General features: G+C 38.3%; 1 protein-coding gene across 3 annotated transcripts in view; it reads right to left on the bottom strand.

Moving 5' to 3' along the window:
* The window catches only part of CCDC171 (coiled-coil domain containing 171), a 155,500-nt gene that overhangs the window by 123,377 nt on the left and 6,252 nt on the right, over positions 1–25,871 (bottom strand). For 2 of the 3 annotated variants that reach the window (XM_065656381.1, XM_065656382.1), the window contains exons 3-7: positions 22,642–22,780; positions 20,399–20,573; positions 17,271–17,452; positions 12,162–12,308; positions 94–186 (exon numbers count right to left, since the gene is read on the bottom strand). In XM_065656381.1, the coding sequence (XP_065512453.1) occupies positions 94–186; positions 12,162–12,308; positions 17,271–17,452; positions 20,399–20,573; positions 22,642–22,780 (736 nt within the window). The remainder of the gene's footprint in view (positions 1–93; positions 187–12,161; positions 12,309–17,270; positions 17,453–20,398; positions 20,574–22,641; positions 22,781–25,871) is intronic. The other variant, XM_065656383.1, reaches the window with a different exon arrangement.

Below are 25,871 nucleotides of genomic sequence, written 5' to 3'. Positions count from 1 at the left end.
AAGTGGTCTTAACATTTTTGGAAGATTTTATCTTTACAACTTCACCAACTGTTTTACTGTAAGCTTCTACAAAATATATTACAAATAGTTTACCTGGATGATCTCTGAATTGAATTTGGATTCCAAATGTGCTGCTCTCTCTGCTTCAATGTTTTCCTCCAGTTTCTTTATTCTCACTGTAGCTGCCTAAAAGTACATTTTGAAGAAACTTAAGCCCAGAGAGATGGTAAACATGACATAGACTATTCTACTCGTTCAGTATATTAGGACTCCATACACCAACCTGATGTATCTGAAATACTTGTACTTTGGAACTGTAAGAACGCATACCAAGAAATAAATACAAGAATAATTTTTACATATGTAGCATTATGTTATTGCTGCATTTTTCTTTTTTTTTCTTTTTTTCTTTTTCTAACAATCAAGAAAACTGGAGCTGGAGTCAGAAAGCAAAAAGACCACGTTAAATATTCTACTTATTCCCTTACTATTTGCCTGATCACCAAGGCTGTCATGTGAGGCAACGTAACCACATTCTGTATGGTCCAAAGTACAATGGGGTATCATAGAGTAGCCACAATTGAAAGGATAGAGAAGATAGAGAATTCCTCAAAAACATGTTGCCTTTGGCACCTCTTTTGCAGTTAAGGTGCCCAGAACAGATTGCTTTGCAGTCCTAGACTAGTCATAGTTTTCCTACAACAAAAATTTGAAAACTGTGTATGTTTTAAAGCATTAACCTAGTATTGCTTTACTGCTGCGTTCTTTGACTTGTAACCATTATTTTGGTTTTGTCTAGCAATTATCAGGATGTTCATGATCTCTTTTAACAAATATCCTGACTACTTTAGCCAGTTACTACATACATCTCATTACACAGAAGAACACCTGCACATGCGTGCACAGTTTAAGCAAAACATGGTTTTCTAAACTAAACTGTTGCATCTTTCTTATCCATTCTTACAGCATTTATTATAGAAAAACACAAAAATGCAAATGACTACGCTAACAATCTACTTGGAAATTTGGATTGCTTACAGAAAGCTAAATAATTAATCTATATTTTACTACACTTTTTTTTTCTTTTTTTAGTGATCCAAGCTGAAAAAAAAATCATTTAAGTTACGATACAACACAAAAGCAATCACCAAATACACGTGTCCAGATAAAGGCCTGGATACAGAATTTCATCTGGAAAAATACTTTTACCAAAAGTAGCAACTAAAGATCTGCTATAATGGAAATTCACACACAATTTTAACTACACTGTTTTCTATCAATAATTTTTTTCACCCTGACTGATAACTGAATTGAAAAGAAACATTCATCCCAAAATGTCTCCTGGCTTCAAGTTAAACAAGGGAGATCAAGAAAAAGAATTAATACTAAAAGGTCATTTAACATAAGCACATCTAAGGTTATATAAATAAGAATCAAAGTTATTGATTTCGGAAAAGTAAAACAAAGTATTAAGCATGTGAGACTGCATCGTGATTCTGAACATTTAAAAGGAGGAACATCAACAGATGTTAAAAAAAAACTCTTGGCAATAAATTTAAACTTTGTAGAGTCATACACGCACAGAAAAGGAAAGACTTTTGAAACTCATGTCCATGGAAGGTCTACTAAAGAGAAAAACAGCAACAGCACAGAGCTTACAAAATCTGCTCCACAGGAAGGTCTGTCAAAAGGCTTAAACTTTGCCTCTTCCCAGGAGTTTTATCTGCTTAACATACTTAATTTAAAAAAAAAAAAGTTTACAAAACCTGCACAAACACTCCCACTGTACTTCCATATTGCTAAGATTATTCTCAAAAATAGTTTGATTTAGGCTTTTAACAGTATTATCCCTTCCGAACATCAGCTCCTACTCCCTTTTGCCCTTAATGGACAATTAGCAAACTGGTTCTCCTCCCCCTCTACTCCGCCCTGGTGAGACCGCATCTGGAATATTGTGTCCAGTTCTGGGCCCCTCAGTTCAAGAAGGACAGGGAACTGCTGGAGAGAGTCCAGCACAGAGTCACAAAGATGATTAAGGGAGTGGAGCATCTCCCTTATGAGGAAAGGCTGAGGGGGCTGGGTCTCTTTAGCTTGGAGAAGAGGAGACTGAGGGGGGACCTCATTAATGTTTATAAATATATAAAGGGTGGGTGTCACGAGGATGGAGCCAGGCTCTTCTCAGTGACAACCAATGATAGGACAAGGGGCAATGGGTACAAACTGGAACACAGGAGGTTCCACTTAAATATGAGAAGAAGTCTCTTCTCAGTGAGGGTGATGGAACACTGGAACAGGCTGCCCAGGGAGGTTGTGGAGTCTCCTTCTCTGGAGACATTCAAACCTGCCTGGACACCTTCCTGTGTAACCTCATCTGGGTGCCCTGCTCCAGCGGGGGGATTGGACTAGATGATGTTTTGAGGTCCCTTCCAATCCCTAACATTCTGTGATACCTCCTGCTTCAGTTTGGAAGGACTCCTTAGCATCCTCCAACAGAGGAAAAGAAGGTTATCAGGAGTAGTCAGCATGTGTTCAGCAAGGGGAAATTGTGTTTGACCAATCTGATAGCCTTCTATGATGGTACGACTGGCTGGGTAGATGAAGGAAGAGCAGTGGACGTTGTCTACCTTGACTTCGACAAGGCTTTTGTCACCGTGTCTCACAACGTCCTCATAGGCAAGCTCAGGAAGTGTGGGCTGGATGAATGCACAGTGAGATGGATCATGAACTGGCTGCACGGCAGAGCCCAGAGGGTTGTGATCAACGGTGCAGCATCTGGTTGGAGGCCTGTAGCTAGTGGGGTTTCCCAGGGGTCAGTACTGGGTCCAGTCCTGTTCAACCTGTTCATCAGTGACCTGGATGAAGAGACTCAGTGCACTCTCAGCAAGTTTGCTGATGATACCAAACTGGGAGGAAGGGCTGACACACCAGAAGGCTGTGCTGCCATTCAGCGAGACCTGGACAGGCTGGAGGACTGAGCAGAGAAGAACCTGATGAAGTTCAACAAGGGCAAGTGCAAGGCCCTGTACCTGGGAAGGAATAACCCCACGTTCCAGTACAGGTTAGGGGTGGACCTGCTGGTAAGCAGCACTGCAGAGAAGGACTTGGGAGTTCTGGTGGACAACAGGGTGACCATGAGCCAGCACTGTGCCCTTGTGGCCAAGAAGGCCAATGGTATCCTGGGGTGCATTAGGAAGTGTGATCAGCAGGTCGAGGGAGGTTCTCCTCCCCCTTTGCTCTGCCCTGGTGAGGCTGCATCTGGGGTACTGTGTCCAGTTCTGGGCTCCCCAGTTTAAGAAGGACAAGGAATTACTGGAGGGAGTCCAGTGGAGAGCTACAAAGATGATTAGGGGTCTGGAGCATTTTTCTTATGAGGAGAGACTGAGAGAGCTGGCTGTGTTCAGACTGGAGAAGAGAAGCTGAGAGGGGATCTTATCATATAAATATCTCAAGGGTGGATGTCAAGAGAATGGGACCAAACTCCTTTCAGTGGTGCCCAATGACAGGATGAGAGGCAACGGGAACATATTGAAGCATAGGAGGTTCCATCTGAACATGAGGAGAAACTTCTTTCCCTTGAGAGTGCCAGAGCACTGGAACAGGCTGCCCAGAGAGGTTGTGGAGTCTCCTTCTCTGGAGACATTCAAAACCCACCTGGACACGTCCCTGTGCCATCTGCCCTGGGTGAACTTGCTTTAGCAGGTGGGTTGGACTAGGTGATCTCCAGAAGTCCCTTCCAACCCCAACCATTCTGCGATTCTGTAACAGGTCAACATCTGTCAACAGGATAGTTTTACAAAACAATACTGCCAGCCTAGTAAACGTAGTCAGTGAACAATAAATGCATGTGACGTGGCTTTAATTTCTTTTTTAGTAACATTTCAAAAGTCAGCCTGAAAATAATTCTATTTTGAGGAGAAGAATAAAGGAAACAGTGAGGAAGGTACCTATCACAACATTTAGAGTGGGAAATGTACATTAAAAAAAAAAGAAAAAGAAGAAGAAACAGAAACATACCCTCAAGAGCAAAAACTCTTTTCTGGCTTTGGCTGGTTTGTTCAAGTGTCTATTCTCATAGTAAACACTGAAATGGAAAAAGAAAAAAAAAAAAGTGATTCTGCAAGTAAAGTTTTTAGGCGTAACTTACTAATTCACAAGCCCTGTACTGCATTTGACTTCTAAGTCTTATTTCCTGAGCACCAGCCCAAATTAGAACTACGCCTTCATCTCAGCCTCTCTTCAGCTGAAACAAGAGATGCGAGACACTACAGCTAACTTATCTTCTCAAATGAAACCTCCTAGAACTGTTAGATTGCATCAGTCCCAAGAACAAAAATAAAAAGAGAAAGAATAAGTAACAGCTTGAGTGAGGGCATCTGCAAGAATGAAAAATCGGAGCAATCACATTTTCCCATATTGGTATCGGTTCTTGGTATAGTTCTTTAAAGCAGAGTCTACCTCCTTGAGCTAACATGATGGACACTAACTGTAAGGACAAGAGACATGGTCCAAAGGAAACACAAACTCCCAGAAACATAGAAATGGCAGTCCTGAGAAAATCCTGGGACAAGGGAAGACAGGCAGGAACAAGCAGACATCTCTAAGAAGTGCCAACACTTCACTCTTTTGCTGTCTGAAGAGCAAATCCATTTAAAAACAGACATATTTGCAGATAGTTCATTTGCTTGAGTTGTCACAAGTCACTGAAGAATTAACTTGTAGAATTAGCATGCCTATAAAAAAAAGAAGCACTGGGGAAACAAGTGTTTCAGCTACAGAGATTCCTGATGATCTCTGGAACGTGAGAAACAGGCTCCTAATTGCAAGCAGGACAGTGTGTCTAGCCTACTGTAAAAGAGATATGAACCTTAGGCACTGACCAAAGATGAGCTAGGTGTACCTGACAAGGATCTAATGGAAAGTATTCAGAGAGATTCAAGACAGTATGCATAGGGAAATTAAATTAGAAACTAGAAATCAAAATACCTGTTTGACAGGTAAGTATCATCTTACGGATCACCTCCCCATCTAAAAGCATGAGAAAATTGACTTGTTGAAAACCGGGATTTCTTCATAAGGCTAGGAATCTCGATGCCCTATTCTTGCTTTTGAAGCTCATCTTCTTCTAGAGTTTGAGTCTTTAAACCTTTGCCTCATACCAGTAGTTTCTTACAATTTTGATTTTACCCAAAAGAGACTCAGATGCTTTAAAGAGCTTACAGAAAAATTACATATGTAAATTCAGAAAGTCATGTAAATGTGTCTGTGTCTGGTGGAGAAACGAATATTCTCTTTCCTGGGTTCTGTGATTTGATTGCTGAAGCTTATGGTTCAGCATACAGGTAGCAAATTTAAACAAAGTCTAATGCCCACAAATTGGTGGGAAAGCAAAAGCTTCATGAGGTATATCTAACCAGCCATTAGCACATAAGCCTTGCTAAGCAACACAGAGTTGTTATTATTATAAATACAAATTCAGATTTGTGAAAACTAGTTACGAGGAAAGGTTGCAGGGCACAGGCATCCAGACCACAGTCTCTCAACTGGAAGTCAAATGGGAATACTTTCTGGTTTAGCTTGGAAAGCTTCTTATCGGGTCAAACTCACGGACATAGATCTCAAGGATGGATCCAAAAAGTAGGTTCTCCAGTGGTTACAAAGTGTTTCCTTATCCAACATTGAAAATATTGGTTATTCAAGCAGATTCAGTCACTCACTACTTGCATGTGCACTTAATAACATATAGGAAAGCAGACATCTTAAGCAAGATACTACACACAAACTCATCTAATCTCTAAATTTCCCTTAGATATCCAAACGGAGTCAATTTCAGTCTTAACCTAAAGAACAAAGACATCTTGGATCTGTTTCCAAGATAGCACGGACAGAATTGTGACTTTTGAGAAACAGCAAATAAAAATGACTCAGAGAACTTCAATGACAGCCTTAGAACTTGTGGGCAGCCATGCTATATGTTTACTCTAATACTTTAAGGTTCAGTCACTTTTTCCAGTGTCCTGTTGCTTACCAATGCTGATGTGGTTTCTAGGAGACATTTTCTGCACACTAGCAGTCTGCAATACCATTTTCCAAGCTTGCCTTTGTGGCTTCCATGTTTCCCAGTCCCTCACACTTTCTCTAAGAACTGCAATATTTGTGAATACTGGGACACTCCATACAGAAAAAATAATTCAGTATCCTACATTTGTGCAATGCCACAGCCACAAAAATGTAATCATTTGACATTTGCATTTACATCAAAATACCCTTTATCAGATAAGCAATAAAGAAAACAATAGTAAAAAGAGAAAAGTACAACAGTTACTAAGTTTAGATACAGTAACAGAAGTAATTTTTATCTTCTCTGGTTCTATTTAGACCACTTCTGCAAGACATTTCAGTTTCATTTTACTAACAAGTTGTCAGGATACGTACACTTCCCCATGGCTGAGGTCCAATCCATACACGAAATGCTCAGCCAAGATAAAGTTTTAAGCAAGGAGGACACACATGTACCTCATATCTGGATCATCATCCACCCACTCTGTTTGTGTGCTTCCATATTCAGATTAAGATCTTATTTCTTCCTACTTAAAAGCATTTCCCTTTAACTCAGAACTCAAATCAGGAGGTCAGGTCTGAACACATCTTTGGGAGATGTGCTGACCACTTCCACCTAGTGTTAGAAATGCTGATGCCTCTTGATCATGGTAAGGTGGAGCCATCTCCTGTCCAGATAATAAACAACCTTTTAGTAACTGTAAGGTTATTTAACTACAAAAACTCTTAACCACTGAAGTAAATGTTCTTTTAGCCTGATGGAGTGTGGTCAATCCTCACTATAAACATTTCATGTATATGTATTCTAGAGTAACATGTCTCATTGATAGAGGAGTCATAATTGACCTGCACAACACTGGATAAACATCTGGTAGCACAGGGGCCACAAGATAAGCCATACGCTTGGCTTTGGGTACAGAAAAAGAAAAAAAAAAAAAAAAATCAACTGGGACTGCTAAACCAATACAGTTTGGTTGCCTGTGGATAAAGTCCAAGTCCATTCCCATCTGCAACTGAGTTGCGGTTGGTGAACCCCTCTGAAGTCCTCTCCCTTTCTATAGTACTTTGAAGGGAAAAAGATGTCCCTTTTGGTTCTCATACTCAGTAGCCACTAAACCCCTTGCCAGTACAAGAACTGACATACATTACTTTATACATGCACACAGACAAAATTAACACGTGAATTGTTACTAACTTCTGTTGAGGGCTATATAAAACAGTATTCAAAGAACTTCGGTCTGATAGTAAGGTAACGGTAAACAGCCTTCAAATTGAACTTCAATAATATGATGACAGAGGAGATGATGAAGAAGCAGCTCCTCTCAGAATGGAAGTCCATTATGTCAGTGAGCTTGTCACTTAGGAAACATGAACTTTGGAGCCATCACAGAGACACTATTATGAAAACCGCAGCGCTTAGAGGATATACGAGACAGCCACAGCAGCTAGAACTCCTAGATGCCAGCTGTGCATTATGGAGACACTAGAAAGCCGAGGCTTAAGTAGGGACAGGTAAGCCATCAAGAAGTGTGTAGTCATAGAAGGCAAAATGCAGTTTAAAGTTTAACCAGTAGCACTGTTAATTGGCTGAGGAATATGTCCTCTCTCACACCACGTGGAACTTTTTCAAGTCTTTCTTATGAGAACTATAACCTACCAAACACTGCAGTTCATGGTGAAATTAATAACAACAACAAGAAAAAATAAAAGCAGGTCTGTGGATATGGGGGGTTTTGTTTTCAGCTGGGGCCTAAATTTCATGTTTTCCTGACTTAGATATAGTTAGAAATTTAATACACTCATAGCCGTAAACTATTGCACATACATATACCTTCTGCAAATACAGAGACAGAACATCAACCAAGTCTTCTTTGTAGTCATCTCCCCATCATAGCAGCATTACCAAGCTAATACAAGATAACACATCTAGCAGGGCATGAAAACGTCAATATACTTACAGGCAGGGGAGCAGGAAAGGCAATATGAAAGCTAAGAGAATGATCTTTAATGGTAAAAAAGTCTCAGAAATATGGCAACATCCTCATTCTCAGAAATAAAATGGACCAAGTTATGGGACATTTTTCAGACCTCATGAGAAAAGCTTGAAAACTTTGAGAGACCTTGAGCTCCAGCTTACTAAGAGTTGGCAGCCTCCAATGCATAAAAACAAACAATGGAAAAATCACTACATCTCTGTGAACAAGACAAAGAGTTTGAAATTTATGAACTAATAATTCTGTTTCTCATGGTAAAAAATTCACAATCCCCTTTCCTCTACTGTTTGTCAAACAGCTTTCCCACCCAGCTTTTTGGCAGCTAGACTCATCACACTATTTTTATACACAAATTGCCCTATGTTTCCCAAGAAATCATCTTTCCAGAGCAATGGAGCTGAAGGCTAAAATAAAAGACACAGGTTCCAGGAAACTGACTATCATAAATAGTAGTATTTTGATGAGTTCAATACAAATATATCAGGAATTTGTTTGATTACTGAATCTTAGGCTAAAGAGGCAGAATGATAATGAAGTTACAAATCTAAATTTTTCTGGTACAGTGTGTGTTTCACTTCAGAAGCACTCCATGTCCATGCAAGGGTACACCACATTGGTATCACTATGAACTGGAAAGCTAGCAGGCCAGACACCGTACCAACAGCTATCTTTCAACTGAAGTGTACACAGAAACTTGCTGTTATTCTTTCTTTTCATTTCTAATTCCAGAAACTAGAAATGTCCTCTTTTAGAACATGTTTGGAATAGTTATAGAAGGATAAAACCAGACTAATACTTAAAATTAAAAAAAAAGGTGGGGCGGACTTTTTTCACCTTCCTTTCCTTATAATATAGTCTATTAGACATAATTCTTCATAAGAGTGCCATCATACAAAAAGATTCTGAATTGATCATTTCCTTTCATTACTGAAACAAATATTTTTCTGTGGATTTCTCCCTTATGTCCAGCAGAGGGTAGTAAAGGAATAGCTTTGTGAACTCCAAAACAAAGTTAAGCCTCATTGCATATCAAGAAGTAGTGTATAACAACAGATAACATCGCCTTTTAATGAGGAACACACTACTCTTCACACAAATCACCTTAAGAAGTTCACTGCCATCATCAAGAACTTACGTATATATTTTCCAACCAAATGCCCATTAACACAAGGTACTCTGCATGGAAGTTGAAATAAGACCTGCCTCCTGTGTCCATATTCCCACAAAAAACAAATTTCAATCTATTAGCTAAAAATTTCACTAAGAGACATATAGAAATATACAGCTATTTCATGAAAAAACATAGACCATAGAGTTGTATTTAATCACAGCTGGAAGTACAAGAGTGGTTATCAGAACTTTATCTATATTTGTAATGGCGGTAACACTTATTTCCTATACACTGAAAAGTTTTAAATGGACAGCTAGAACTATGTAAGAGTAAAACCAGATGGGCAGAAACACAAGGAGATTTTGGCATGTTGGCACACAGTGAAAACTACTGCCCAGGCTTTAGTGTCCTTCTTTAATGCCTCTTCCACTATGTATGTGAAGAATTTGGCAACTAAGAATGTGATCCACAGAAGCTAGCATGCCAGTGAGACAGCTCTTAAGGTAGAGAGGAGGAAATTCTACTGACAGCAATATGTTTAAACCCAACAATCTCCAGGCTTCATAGAAGTACTTCTTTCTACTTGGGAATGCAGCATGCCCTTTTAAAAGGGCACAGTCCTTTCATTCACACACTATTAGAAGGGAAGACTGTGTTCATTTCCCCTCCTTTATGCAACAAGTCTGTCCTTGAACACTCCCCCATTTCCTTCGCTTTCAGCCTTCAAGACCAAGTTGCAATAACTAAAGCTATAAAGGTGAAGAGCAGCTTATCTTGTCCCTTTGGCTGAGGTCCTTCCACAACATTTCAGCACAAGGGGCCAGGTAATACCTTTGCCTGATTGAGCTCCCGACAGTAACAGAAGAAGAGGAAGGACAAGTTTATAAGTCAAAGAAAGGCTGCAATTTGATTTCAAACTCTGCTAATACTTAACTGTTCCTCAGTACATAATTTTTTGAGGGAGGATTATGGGGGAGAGAGTAACCTGAATTTTGCATTTCAGAATGCCTGCAGCCTTTCATGACCACACAAAAGGCAGAACAAATTTTGCCCCACAAATGGCGATGCAGAGTACTAGTACCTTGTAAGATGCAGATGATGCTATTGTCACAAACTCCAGAGTTTTAGCCCACCATCCAGTATGAAATCTACAGTAAGCAATACTGTCTACCATAGTCAATATTGAAAGCTTAAAATACCTAGTGCTTTTGCTTCTTACCAAATAAAGGTATTTTCAGATATGCTCACTAGTTAATCTCTCTGACTTCAAGTATAGCATGGGTAAGTTATTATTGTAGGCCCTTTCAGACACACATATGCAATTTACTTTTGAGAGGGTAAAGTGAGATGCAAGCTGACTAAAGGATACACATTGCAGTCTAACTTTGACCTTTTTTTTTAATTCATAAAGACTTGTGCTAATTTGCTTAAATTCTCAAATTTAAGAGGTTTCACCACATACTTTCCTTAATCACTGCTTAAATAGCTATGCTTATAACAAGCACCACAAGACTGATTTTTCTGTAGTCTGAATGTTTTCTCATGACATTATTAAGAGATTCACTAAGTTAAAAGAATTTTTAAAAAATTAAGCAGTAATGAAAATATCTTAGCTGACTGTGGTTAATAGACAGCATTCCCTGATAAGACCAGCTCCAGGGCACAGCAGATGTACATTTTCAAGGAACTGAGCGCTTCCTTCTCAAATTTACAGATGGTGAGTACACCAAATAAAAATATTTAGAAACGTAAATAATTTGCTGCCTTGCTCCTCCTCCTTTCAGTTCATGATTCCTATGTTAACAGATTAAAAACCCTGAAGTCACAAAAAAAAAAAAAAAAACAAACACCAACCCTAGTTCAAGTATTTTGAAGAAAAACCTTGGTTTTTAAAAGGGCTATTGGAACTTCACAGTATGTAGCACTTTCTAGCTGAAGGTAATTCTGCCTAGGCCAATATGTGCAGCTCACAATACCTGGCAATAGATTTCTTGTAGGTCTTTTTGAGGGCACAAAAGTCCACCTTGGCGGTCAATAATTCAGTGGTTTTAGTTGATGAGCTTTGATCTTCCCTGTAGGAATTTTCTTTTGTACCTCATCTTTAATGCAGGGTTCTACCTATCTAGCAATCAATGCTTTAAACGCTTCTGCCTTTAAGGGCAAAATAACATAAAACAAACACAGCTGAAAACTGTATATCATTTATTCCTTCAAGGCCTCCCAATATCCTGAAAGTGCCAATTATTTAAAATTCCTTGCAGAAAATATTTAAAGACACCTTTGGTAGAAAACCTACATCAGGATAAACAATCATCCACTCACTATGCCTTTCTGCAGTGAAAAATGTTCTACCAAGAAAGTCTTGGTCCAAACTGTACATATAGATAACAGTTACTACAGAGCCTGCCAGTGAATAAACAAACTGTTGAATCTTGGGAGAGAACCAGCAGTTTAGTAAAAGGAGCATATTTACAAGATATAAGTGTTAAAGACTTGAGACTTCTCAGCAAGAGACACCCAGGCAAACTAAAACTACCTGTAGCATTTAAATCTAGATAGGAAGAGCCTGCCATAACACCACTGTGATCTTTTAGCATGCTATTCTCTCTACCTAGCACAACATCTGGTGACTTTCTCAGCTCCTGTAGATTCTCCATTGCAAATTCACTAATTCTCAAAATCTGTTCTTAAGCCAAAACGATAGGAAGACAGACAAATTAAAAGGTTAGGGAAAATGTACAGATTTCCTTAAATAAAGTTAGCCTTGTTTTCATGCATACATAAACTTTTTCCCATTTGCTCTTCAAACACCAGTCTCAAGCTGGACACATAATGTAGGTGGCATTCGCCTGTTCAGTCTTCCATGCGCAACAGATCTTCAGCATTTTATTAATACAGTACATAAAATTCACAGCCTGAGAAGCTCCATTCCTCAAAAATGAAATTGCTCAGAGTGTCAGTGCTTGTTGAGACTAGTAGTGATACCCAGAAAGCCTTACTTCAAGTTCTTTTTTAAGTCGCTCCTCTCGTTCAGCGCTGTATTCAAGCTCACTGGCCTGGCATCTCAGCAGCTCAGCGCAGCCATTGTGTTCCACCTCCACATCTTTCATTTTCTTGTGCATATTTTGCAATGCATTATTCTGCTCCTAGAAAAAATGAAGCATTAAGAGATACTTTTACTAAGATAAACTATTACCATAAAGAGTTCAAAAGAGGAATACTTTGTGAATGGAAACTGCATTACAACAGATTCCTAAAATCTAACACATTAGCACACATCAACAGAACCATTTACCCAACAGCAGACAGGCTCTTCATTCACCAGCAGGTAAAATGTGTTCATTCTAAAATCACTATGAACACGGCCTTCTGCGGTAATACTAAAATCAGAGCCAATTCCCCACAGGAAATCTTACTCTTAAAGAGTACAAGGCTGCTCTTCCAATTTCTTCTCTCTCCTACACCAGTGGCAACAATGGAGAAGGAAACAGTTAAGTGCATTTGACAAAATGATAGACAGAAGTTCTATTTTGTTCTGGTTTTAATTGTTGGAACTCGAAATCAAATCAGATATTTATAGAAACAGTTACTCCCATAGACTAAATTATCTTCATTTTTGCTGTTCAGAGAAAGACATTCTTCTGTCCAGAAAATGAATTACTTTTAAAAATTATCTACATGAACTACAAAGTTCTCAGGAGAATAAAATAACCAAGCTGTTCCCACTTCAATTTCCTCAATCAGAATTTGAACCAAGCTACAGACTGGGATAATTACTAATACTACTGGACTCAGCAGCTCTGTGGAATCACTGCTACAAAATCCACATTCACACCACACCAGGCTCAGAGGAAAGTAGCCAAATAATGAACCTCCGGTAGTGTAGTACATACTTAAGCTGGAGATCCCAGAAGTCTCAAAAAGAATAGCTTTGGTCTAGTGGACAGGAATAAGCTTTTCCATAACGAGCATCAGAAACAAGCCATAAATCCAGTGATTTAGTCAGAGGACCTTTGGAGACCCAATTTGTTAAAATGACTTTCTGTGAAAAACACAGAAAGATTAAAGTAAGTCCTCCTGTTCATTTACTCCTATTCAATATCATGGCAAGAGACATTTTGTGAAAATAAACCAGGTAGTCTGCAAATTCTGCTATTATCCCTACATGGCATAATCTTGGTCCTAGAAATTACTAACCATAAGGCACTTGCAGAGCAGGGAGAAGGATGAGAAGAAAACGAGAATGATTCCTCGGAAGATTTAAGTCTGACAGAACCATGTTTATACAAGAAGATCAAAGAGATATGAGTCTTTTCCAAAGTTTGAAAAAAACATTTTTAGAAGTTACTTCAGAATGAAGGTAGAAAGTTCTGGCCACTCAAACATGACAATAAGAGAATCATGACTCTTCTACAGTGTTAAATGTTACCAATTAGTAACTGAAAAAAAAAAAGTTTATTGTCTCTCTTCTTTCATGTGCAGGCACTATGATTTTTTGGCATCCTCTGAAAAGATGACAAGGAGAATGCATGTGAAACATGTAGAAAAAAAATGGAAACGTCAGTAAATCTAAATATTGCAAAAACTGTATACCTGGATATGGACTAAACTTAAGCTAACACCCTAACTTTGCCTGTAATATCAAGCCAATGCACAGGTTTCTTCCCATCGGCATGCTAAAAAAAAATATATATGTCATTTTTGTGGAAATACATAGGTACTCTCACTCTCCACACAGGAAAGATAGAGAGATATTCAAGTCTTCGGGTATATCTTCCAGACATTAACAAAAGTGACCTAGGAAAAGCACGCATGAAATAAGTAATACATAGTTTGCTGCAAAATACTACATCAAGACTTAAAAACATTTTATACTGGAAATGTAGTTAATATTAATCAGACTAAAATTCACATGAATACATCAAGCTTGCTACACAAGTCAACATGAGTTGTACGATTTCAGAATCTTAAAGAAGTCTCCAAACTTTTCAGACTTGGCATGAAACTGTGCAAGACTATTCCAGCAGTCACCTGCATTTCGAAGGTTCAAAGCGAAACATTCTTCACCGTGTTAAAAAAAAAAAAAAAAAAAAAAAAGGATAGATATATATATAAAAATACATATATACCTGCATGTCATCTACACACTTATCTGCTTCTGGAAAACATGCTGATTTTGTTTTAAAGTATGTATAAACAACACAATTTCACAAGTAGTCTAAGGAAAAATGAAGTGCTTCTGGGAAGGAATATTATATTCTGACTAACCACAAGGTGATGCTATTGCACTTACTATTGAACTCCAACATTTTTTATTATGAAGTGGATAGCATGCTAAGTACACCCGATAGAGCACACTACAGACCTGCTAGAAAGCAGAGAGGATTACTTTCCATATCTTAGACACACATTTCAATAGGTTAAGCTGACTCCACTTCCATGCCTACCTCAGCATTTTCATAGCCAAGTTCAGAATTACAGTTCATGAAATGCAGCCCTTCCAGCCAGGATTTGCATACATGTTTAGAATCTCATTTCTATGTACATATTAAGACGAAAATTAAGTCAATTTTATCTAGCTTTCATTTTAGAACTTGGAATAAATATAGAAGTATTTAAAACAGGCCCGTAAATACACAACACAAAAGATGGGAACACATCTGAAGTCATAATTTATAAAAAGAGATCCTTCTGACATTTACCTGCCAAGTTTAATTCAATTAAGCTCTCAAGCAACAACTAAGGCAGTCAAGTCCATATTTAACATTTATTTACATATTTTTAATATGCTGGAATTTTATAACTATACATAAAACCTACAACTAGGGCGATGGGCAGGGCAACAGCTACAAAAGCAAAGTGGGAAAACAGAACGTTTTTACTATTGAAAGCAGGTTAGGAGTTGATACCTAGTAGTGAATCTTGTTTGCCTTAAGAGTGAACAATTTTCAAGCTTTAATACATTTACCAGCCTAACACCTGCCTCTGCAGATCGTCTTCACTTCTGAATATACATCCATGGACAGAGAACACAATGTCCCAAGCTCCTTTTGATCTGAGGCCACCCATCACTTCAGAAAATGTACCTCTCCAACATTGCTCTTTTTATACAGTATTAAAGTCACTGAAGGCGACTTCTAGAAAACACTATACAGAGCAGAAGACAAGTCCATTCCAAAGCCTCAACCTATGTCAGCCTACTGTCAGCCAGAACTCAGAACCAAAACTCCACACTTAGCCTGCTTTACCTGGCAACTTAAAAAAGAAAACTATATCTAAAAACAGGTTTCTTCATAGCCTATATCTAATCTTACTTTTTTAAGAAATGACTTTGAAAACCGAATCATGCTTCTGTTGGTTTGAGGGGGGCCTTAGGGTGTCTTCCCTTGGCTTTCCCTCTTTTTTTTTTTTTTTTTTTTAAAGTACTCCTAACAGTTCTCCTAACTGTTCCTTCAAAGTACTGTTCAACACAACCACAAAATTACTGGAGAGAGGAAGGAACTTCCTTTTTGTCTTTCATTCAGAGAAAATCAGCTCAGTGGGATCCTTTTCTGCTATCAGGGCTGCTGGTCATTGAGATAACAGCAGAGTGCAAAGCCTTTTGCAGCCCATGCACAGAAACACTACGCATCCACGCACTACCCAATTTCTACTTCAGGTCTCATTATTGCACCTCTCTTTCCTGACCTTGCCTTCAAACAAACAGCTGAAAAGTCAGTACATAGTACTTTTGGAATACACATAATGAAGGGATTCTCTCTGCCCTGTTTTTTTTTTAACAGCTGCTCAAAGAGGTGCCATATAAAATGTAATCAACAACACCGTAACATCCTGCTGTCAGAACTTGACTATTGAGCTGCCAGGTAGGGATTGTTTTGTGTCATTTGGGAAGACTGTCACTGTCCCAGGCTTGGAGCTGACCAGGTGGGAAGAAAGCAGGGCTAATTTTCTACTGCTTGACCAATGCCGAGACCAACTGAGACAAGCCTGCCACGTCTTAAAGGGAGCTATAAAAGAAGAAAATAGGAATATAAAAAAAAATAATAAGTCTCACTGAATAAAGGAATCTCTTAGTAGCAATCTCTTCTCTGCATGTCATGCATATGAGTCAATGGCTATCAGCCTTAACAGAGCCTCTGCACTACACTTGTTTAAAAGCATAAAGGATAACTATAGCTGAATATAGTCTCAATTTTCTTCAGATGCTATTATTACATTGGTAACATAGAATGTAATTCAGTTGTCAATTGGAGATTAAAATTTTTAAATTACAGTTGTGTAATTGTGTCCCTGTGGAGCAGGTAAAAGTTGGGTATGTTAGCTCAGCACTTCTATAACGTACTACTACTAGATTTATTTGAGACATAAATTAATTTTAAATGGCTTAACTGTTAAAAGAAGTGTAAGAAAATGTTCAACTTTTTATTTTTTACACATTTAATATCTAAGGGATTTATGCATACCAGTACAACTTAACTTTGATTTTTTTTTTCGCTAAATACAATGAAATTAATTATCTGAAGAACAGAGATCCACAGTCTAAAACAGATTATAAGGCCATCTCTTAGTATTACATTATTTTTTTCTAACCAAACAGCAAAATTCCCCAAAGCAGTCATTTTTCATATGTGACACGGAGTGAAAATTGTACAATGCACAGCTGGAAATTCCATCATCACTATTTGGGTTCCTTAACAATGTGCAGTCTCCGTATTATACAAATTGCTTTCGTGTTGACAGGCTATTGGATGTCAGACTGGGGGAGATAAGAGAGAAATGGAATCAGAAGCTACACGTTGGGTGTCCCTGATTTTACTAACTCAGCTCTGCATGACAGTGCAAGTGGGCTGCACTACCACCATGCACTCATAACTTGGTTGAGGCATTTACCATGAAAATTGGCCATAACACATTCCTTTAGAACAAGAAAGACTATGACAAAGTGTAACTTTGTAAAGCCATATTCTTCAGAAATATTCTGCAGTATTTAGTTATTTGGGAGATTTTTTTTCCCCCAAACAAGAAAAACCCCAACCCACCACACACTTTGCAGGAAAAATGTTCCAGCCATCATCTCATGCAACCTTCCAACTACTGATACATCATACCTGCAGAACACTTTCTAGTTTGGTTCTTTCCTTAAGAAGCAATTCATATTCACTTTTGCAAGTTCTGCGGATATCATCCTTCTCACTTGCAAGTCTTTGATGTTGTTCTTGCCACTTCTGCTGAGCAATATGAAACATTTTCTCAGTCTCCGCCACTTTCTGATGAAGCTTTCCATTCAACACTATTGTTTAGAGAAAAAGAGAAAGAAAAAGGACAAGTAGCACTGCAAAGCATGTTCAGAAAAAAAAGTATAATGATCGTCAGTTCTACTATGTATTGCAATATCCTCTGGAATGTGGGAACATTAACACTTCCAGCACTGGAGAGCACCACCCTCACTACAAAGAAACAATCAACTTTTGTGTTCCTATAGCATCTTTCATACAAAGACATAGGAATTCTTTAGAGACTTTTATAAATTAAAACACTTCTCCTGTTGGAAAAAAAATAAAAACTTGAGACAACTCTTTCAAGTAAGGTCCTTATAGCATGGGGGACTTAATTTCAGATTTCTACAATGCTTGGCCAGGTATTTTCAAATGTGTATTTGATATACACATTAGTCTGTATGAATTAATTTTGAGCTCAGTTTAAGTGACAGTAAAGATAGGCGCCTGCCCCATGAAAGGGATTATAGGAACACCTAAGGCAGGTTGGGCTAATGAGCAAAGGCTTAGCTTTTCCAAGGAAATTTACTGCTGCTCAAGAGATTTAAACCTTCAGCCTAGCAAACGCCCTGAGACAGGGAAACATTGTATATACTCTTCCGCAAAAGCTTAAATGCCATGGAAACATTCATCGCCTGTGCCTAGTTATTTAAGCAGTTTGACTAGGGACTTCACTTTATTTTTAGGAACTGGCTTTCAGATGAAAGTACTTTGTATCAGTCTGTCATTTTGCTAAATACAGCTAGTTAGGCTGGCATTTAAGTGATCGTTATTTTCTAACAGATTTTTATTCAAGCAGTTTTCTGATATTTCTTCTGAGTCAGAGGATAAAACAAACAGAAGAGGCGCGTTAAGATGACATGGAGAATCAGTGGACACAATGATGAGAAAGGACTGTCAGACAGCAGAAAGTCAAGCCTCACTGAGAACAGCGGAAAAACAATTTGGATGAAACACTGAAAAGCACAAGCCACAAATGAGGCTTTCTATCCCAGGAGCTAAGTGGAGGTCACATCAAAGCACCAAATGAGGTGAGAAAGGCTGCGAGTGACCAGGGAAAACAAGAGGCACGTTATGAACTGCAAAAGAATCGAGAAGCAACACAATGATGATTTGACTTCTTTGGTACCTGTCACAGGAAAACAAAACAAAACAAACAAACAACAACAAAACAACTCCCCCCCCCCAAAAAACAAACCACAAAACAAACAAACAAAACCACAAAACCAAGCAACCAACCAAAACAGTTTGAGGAATTTTAACCAATTTCATTTCCTGTCAACTAACAGACTTCTGATTCTGATACTGAAAGAAACTAAGGCACACACACACACATTTAGGAAAACATCCCTTGCCTCTGCAAAACCTCCCCTACCCCCTTTTTGTTCCCCAGTGCCCGTACACAGGTTAGCTCAGTCCTTGCAAGGAGGTGACAGGCAGCGCAGCAGCCTGTGGTCACTGCGCAGTGGTTCCTCCATCAGCAACAGCCCCATTTGAGTCCTGCTTCTTGGTACCTGCACAGATGGTCACTGCTTCGGCCCCAGCCCCTGCTCAGGCTGCTGCTCTGCTCCTGTCTCTCCAGCTTTTTTTTTTTTGTCTCTTCTTCTCTTCCTCTCCACATTTACCACCCTTTCTGAAATATGTTTTGGGAGAGGCATCATGCACTCTCTGGTGAGCAGTTCAGTGTCTGGTTTACCTGTTGTGGCGCTGGCCGGTACCTCTTTCCTGCAGTACAGGTTGCCCTGCAGAACCACACTCACCAGCAGCTGTGGTATGCTGCCAGCTGTGCCCGATACTGCAGCCAATGAGTATTCTAAAATGTAAACTGAGTCACAAAATGAGATTTAAAGTATTTTAAAATACACAGAAAGACTACTCCCTTCTAGACTGGCAAGTAAACTAGCAGTAAATGAGCACGCACAGGAAGAAATCAGCTTTCCTCCAAGTGAGAAACCAGCCGTTCAAGTCTCCAGCTTGCAATCACAGGGGAATTTGCAAAAGGGAAACAAATGCCTTCTTCCAGTTTCCAATTCGTAAGATTTTTTTGTGTGTGTTCTCCAAAGGAGTGAAGAGTTCAGCTTTCTAATTGTTTTCAAAACACCTGGTACTTTAAGTACTTGCAAGTTTCTGAGTCTCCTTCCATTCTTGAAAGGTCACAGTCTCCATGAGGAGTGGTCTAAGCTATTCATGGACATCAAAGGTTCAATAAACTCACAAATGCATCTCCCATACTAGATTTAAAAGTTTTTATATTTACTTAGGTAATTAAAAATGCACCTCACTTGTAAGAATGAGAAAAATTTCTCTCTCCATTGAGGAGGATCAAGGAAATTTGAGTTTCTGAATAAAAAACTAGTAGGAAAAAAATGTCTAGATAAAAACCTTCCCTTCCACACACTACTGTCACAACACACATGTTCCATTACCTATAAAAAGAGAAATAAGGATGATAAGAAAAGGAACTGGACATGAGCCTGAAACCCTTGAAAGTAAGAAAGAAGCATTATGAAAAGAACTTCAGGAAAAAAGAGTTGTTTGAGATAGTGCAAACAAATGAAGAGGAATAGACTTTTCCTTTTTAACCCTGAAATTGAACAGGATAAACTGCTGGACAGAGTGATAACCAGGATGCAGAGACAGCCACCATGATTACGATTCTGTACAAGGACAGCAGCAAAAGAGGGAACAACAGAAGGTGCAAGAGGAAAAAGGGTTCATCAGTTTAACAGGTTAGTTTTAATTCACATGAGACAGCAAGAGTTTTGTAAACTCCTAAGAGTTTACAAAAGCAGATGGATAAGTGATGAGAAAGACAACAGGAATCCAAGAAATACAAAACTAGAAAATTTAATTAAATCCCTGCTTCTCATTTGTCTTCCTGACTTGAAACTCACTTAGCCTTTTTTCCCTGTTTGCCTTTTTTTTTTTTCTTTTTTTTGTTTTGCTCTTTTGAAACTTACCTTGCAGTTCCACAAGTTTGGTTTTTGCATCACTTAACTCCTGTTCTGCAGCATACATTTTCAGACGAGCATCTTTTCTGGCAATTGCCAATTCGTACTCCAGACTTTGTCGAACAGCTTCTCCTTTCTCAATTTCTGACCGTAATTTGACTATCTGGCTTTCACAGCCGGACAACTAGAAAATAAATTTGTTTCAGAAAACTGGCAACAACGGTCCTTTGAAAGAATGCAACATGTTACAGAAATACACCTACAGAACATTTTTAAACGTATTTTTAACTGCAGTAACAGCTGCCTTTTTCTTGCACTTGAATTTGAGATGTATCTTGCAAACACATATTTATGCAGATTTTAAGTACTTTTACTGGGTTTTATGCAAACTGTTCCTATTCCTAGATGAATTTCACGTACCTTAAACATACCCTTCCATTTTCCCGAAAATGCACTACCTTAGGAAAATAAAATAATACTGTCATCTTCCTGAACCTCAAAGGAAAAACTGCAGTAGAGGAAGCATTATGTTCCACAGGCTACTTCATGGTAACTTTCTTTAAATTTAACACTTAGGTAAAAGTCATGTTAGGATGGTAGACTACCAGACACCTAACAACTCAAAAGTATACATATGAACAGAAAACTCAGTCCAATAATGTTCAGTAGTCAAACAGAATGATATTAAATTTAACAGCAACAAACTAAGAATGGAAAACATCTCAAAAAGTGAATTTGTCCAGATTAGGAAACATAGTCCAGTCATTCCTGCCAAAAAAATGGGTCCAAAAATCAAGTTAAAACTATTTCAGTGCAAGAAGGTAAAAAGTAAAACATATATTTCTTCAGAACATGTACAAAGTAGCCCCTTCAATAATATCTTATGTAGGTAATTCAAGCATTTCTGTTATCTGTAACTATACAGTAAATGGATAGGGAAATAAACCCAGTGTCACAAGTAGTTTATCTACTTAAAACGCAACCTGACTTTGGGGTGCAAACCACAACCGCAAAATGGTACAGAAGATCCTTATGCTCACCCAGCTTTCAAATTCTCAATGTAAGAGGTGGTTTGTTTGTGGTTCTTGGTTTTTGTGGGTTTGGTTTGGTTTTGTTGTTGTGGTGGTGTTGTTGTTTCAATCCAGATAATTCCAGAGATCCATTTTATAGGACCACCCCACAGCTGATGGGGCAATGGGAAAATAACTAACTAACTGCAGCACTGGAGCAACTCCTTGTGGGAAAAGCATAAATCTCTTAAGTTGGGTACACACCCCAATAACAAATGGATATGGAATGGCAAACTTGGTTTATTGGCTGGATTTAACCCAAACCAGATGAATGAGTACCCACATCAGCTGCCCCTAGCAAAATGCTAAAAGCAGAATTGTTACCCATAGTAGTAACAATACTTATGCATCAGCACAGTTTAAACCAGGACATTGGTTGCCAGATTGGCATTGGCATTAGCAAGTGTGAGAAGTGTTCCTAGTAGCAACAAATGCGAAGCTGATTACAACTACTGCTGCAGTCAGTGCCCACCCTTCCTTATGTACACTAATGCAAAAAACAATATTCGAGCTAAAGAAAATACTGTTTTCTTACTAGTACTTCATTTCAATACCAGTTTGCTACAACGGCATCAGGGAAAACCTTTCTAGTGCAGGTAAATTCTTTCCCTATGAAGTTCTCATTAACAAGTATGAAATTACTGACAAACACATCACCACATTTGTACATTATACATTGTTACAGTTACTGAAAACTGCAAATTTGCGTGAGCCGAGACATTGTAAGACCACTAAAGGATATTGTAGATGAATCTGGTGCACACACAGAAAAATACTGTACTGGGTTTATGAGTTGCAAATGATTTCTGCAGAATTAAAATTATACTCTAATACCCTGCAAAAAATATATAAATAAGAACTAAATAAGATGTTTTTATAAGGCTAGATTCAAGCTGTGCCTTTTATTTATTTGTGTCACTGGTCAATTTTATCTAACAAACTACTGGTAGTGGCAGTGACTCCTTTCCCTGCAGAAAATTTGCACTCTGCCAAGTACAACTTTATCTATTAATGTGATAAGAGTTCCTAGGAACAGGCGTGAGAGGTCTGTACAGTGTCACCTTCCTTGTTATTTTTCAGCTAATGACTGCGATTTTGATACACTATGCAACAATATTATTTTAATGAAACAAGATTACATTTATTCTAAGAGTAAAATAAAGCAAACAAAAAAGTCCTTACTTCTTGATTGTGTTTAATGGTTAAGTCTAGTTTTTCTTTTTTAGCTTGACAGAGTTTTTTTCTCAGGTCTTCCACGGTGTCCACTTCTGATTCATTGCTGGTTTGTAGTAACTGTGAATCAGGCTTGGCATTATGTAAGCTGCAAAATATTAACATTTTCAAAAAATGTGAGTATTCTTCTTAAGTTTTAATCCTCCCTTATTTCAATTATCAGATTATGAGCCCAAAGTTCTAAACATTCACTTCAGTAAAATTATGCCACGCAGTTGTCATCATACTATTACTCTTTGAAAAAAACGTTATACAGAATTGCTTATTGTGCAAGATATGAGAGAAGTAGCAGTAGGAACTTAAAACAGATATGCACAGTTGATTTCTCAAAGTTGGTTTAAGAATAACATGGTTTTTATTATTTTTCATTATCTTTATTATTGACTGAAGAAACTTTCAGGATGCTTTAAAAAATCATTGCAATTACTTACATTAAAACAACTAGTAAGTTTTTGTTTGTCTCCCACAGTAAGGTGCATTTTTTAACATGGATTAGCATCTCAAAACCACCTCTATCATGAAACAAATGCACATATGTGGAATAAAAAAAAAAAAAAAATCACTTTCCACATTTTTTCTTCAATGATGCATACATTTAAACTACACACAAGCAACTGATCACAAACACAATACAAAATAAAGGTCTAGTCCTCTAAAATATTCAGTACCTTCATTTCCACTACTATTTCAGTTAAAAGAAAACCTACTTGGCAGTCAGCAGGATCAGCCCATAAACACTCCAAGCAATATTCATAGAATAGAAACAAGCCTTTATATGTAGAGTGAAAAATTCTTTAAAAAATACATATTTAATTAAAATAAACTAGTTTATTAATCTCACGTGCAATTACTGTAACTTCAAACTGGACAACTTTTAAATTATTTCAGGAGTTAAAAATCAGTTTTCACATTATTTTATATATGTAAGACTGGGTGCAATAATTAGTTGCTCCACATAAAAGCACAAGTTGTCATGACCACTAAGTATGAAATATGATGTAAAGAGAAACATGACTAAATTAACCACAAAGTTGGCATCATTTCATATAAAACTGGAAATACCAAAATAGCTTACCTTTGTCTACATGGAGTAAGTCTTAAGTATTAATTACAGAAACTACAGTCTACCAGGATTTAATTATTCGTTTTTTCTAAATAAAAAATGACCACTTTATATCTAGGTTTGTCCAGAGGCACCACCAACATTTTCCACGACTAAGAACTCTGATGATGAATGTTTTCTCATGTAAGTTGATAAGCAAAAAATACACAAATGTCATCAACAAGGGGAACAGTCATTTAGATTAAGTGTTGACTTTAAAGACATTACTAAAGACAAAGGACAATATTTCAGGTTTTTAGCTGCAGCCTACAAATAAAATATAATAAATACTATTTCCACTTAAAAACAAGATGCATTTCATCTATGAGACTGGAATAATTGTCTATCATCAATAATTGTTCCACACGGTGCCAGGTACTTAACACATTTTATATATTTAATAAATGTAGGAGATAAGGATCATTAAAAGCTGTATGTATTGCAAAAAAAGCACAGGTACATTACTAGCTTTCAGTGTTTACTACCCAAAGGAACCAACATGACTCAAGGGGCAAAAGATCAGCAACAAGGTAAGTAAAACCATGTATCATTATTTTGTGCAACTCTTAGCTACTGCAACAAGAAGATATGGCGGTAAGTCAAGCAGGAAATAAGAAGGATGTGAACAGCTGGAACATCTGTAAGCTGAAGAAGCAACACCATATAATAAACTTTCAGAGACTGAAAAGCAGTATGCACTGTTCACAGATGGATCCTGCCGTCTTGTAGGAAAACATCAGAGGTGGAAAGCTGCTGTGTGGAGTCCCACACGACAAGTCACAGAAGCCACTGAAGGACAAGGTGAATCGAGTCAATTTGCAGAAGTGAAAGTCATCCAGCTGGCCTTGGACATTGCTGAATGACAGAAGTGGCCAGTACTTTATCTCTACACTGACTCATGGATGGTGGCAAATGCCTTGTACGGATGGTTACAGCAATGGAAGAAAAGCAACTGGCAATGCAGAGGTAAACCCATTTAGGCTGCCACACTGTGGCAAGACATTGCTGCTTGGCTAGAGAGCCTGACTGTGAGACTTTGTCATGTAGACACTCATGTGCCTAAAAGTTGAGCCACTGAGGAACATCGGAACAACCAGCAAGTGGATCAAGCTGCTAAGATTCAAGTAGCTGAAGTGGACTTGGACTGGCAACATAAAGGTGAACCTTTCCTAGCTCAGTGAGCCCATGATGCTTCAGGGCATCAAGGCAGAGATGCAACATATAAATGGGCTCGCGATCGAGGGGTGGACTGAACCGTGGACACTATTTCACAGGTTATTCATGAATGTGAAACATGTGCCGAAATCAAACAAGCCAAATGGTTAAAGCCTGTATGGTATGTGGGGCGATAGTTAAAGTATGGAGAGGCTTGGCAGATTGATTACATTATATTTCTGCAAACCCATCAAGGTACGCGCTATGTACTTACAATGGTAGAAGCAACCATTGGATGGTTGGAAACATGCAGTACCCCATGCTACAGCCCAGAATACTATCTTGGGCCTTGAAAAGCAAGTCCTTTGGCGACACAGCACACCAGAAATAATTGAGTCAGATAATGGCACTCATTTCAAAAACAGTCTTATAGACAACTGGGCCAAAGAACATGGTATTGAGTGGGTATATCACATTCCATATCATGCACCAGCCTCTGGGAAAATTGAAAGGTACAATGGTCTGTTAAAAACTACATTAAAGGCAATGGGTGGTGGAGCCTTTAAAAACTGGGATTCACATTTAGCAAAAGCTACTTGGTTGGTCAACACTAGAGGATCAACCAATCGAGCTGGGCCTGCCCAGTCAGAAATTCTACATACTGTAGAAGGAGATAAAGTCCCTGTAGTACACACGAAAAATATGTTAGGGAAGGCAGTCTGGGTTACTCCTGCCTCAGGCAAATGCAAGCCCATTCATGGGATTGTTTTTGCCCAAGGACCTGGCAGCACTTGGTGGGTGATGCTTAAGGATGGAGAAGTTCGGTGTGTACCTCAAGGGGATTTGATTTTAGGTGAGAATATTCAATACTGAACTGCATGATGTTAATTGCTACATGATGCTATATGCCATACTAACAGTG

The sequence above is a fragment of the Caloenas nicobarica genome, chromosome Z (genome assembly GCF_036013445.1).
Source record: "Caloenas nicobarica isolate bCalNic1 chromosome Z, bCalNic1.hap1, whole genome shotgun sequence".
In the NCBI taxonomy this organism is placed as follows: Eukaryota; Metazoa; Chordata; class Aves; order Columbiformes; family Columbidae; genus Caloenas; species Caloenas nicobarica.
Note: the sequence above shows the minus strand (reverse complement) of the source record. Positions and strands in the feature narration are given on the sequence as shown.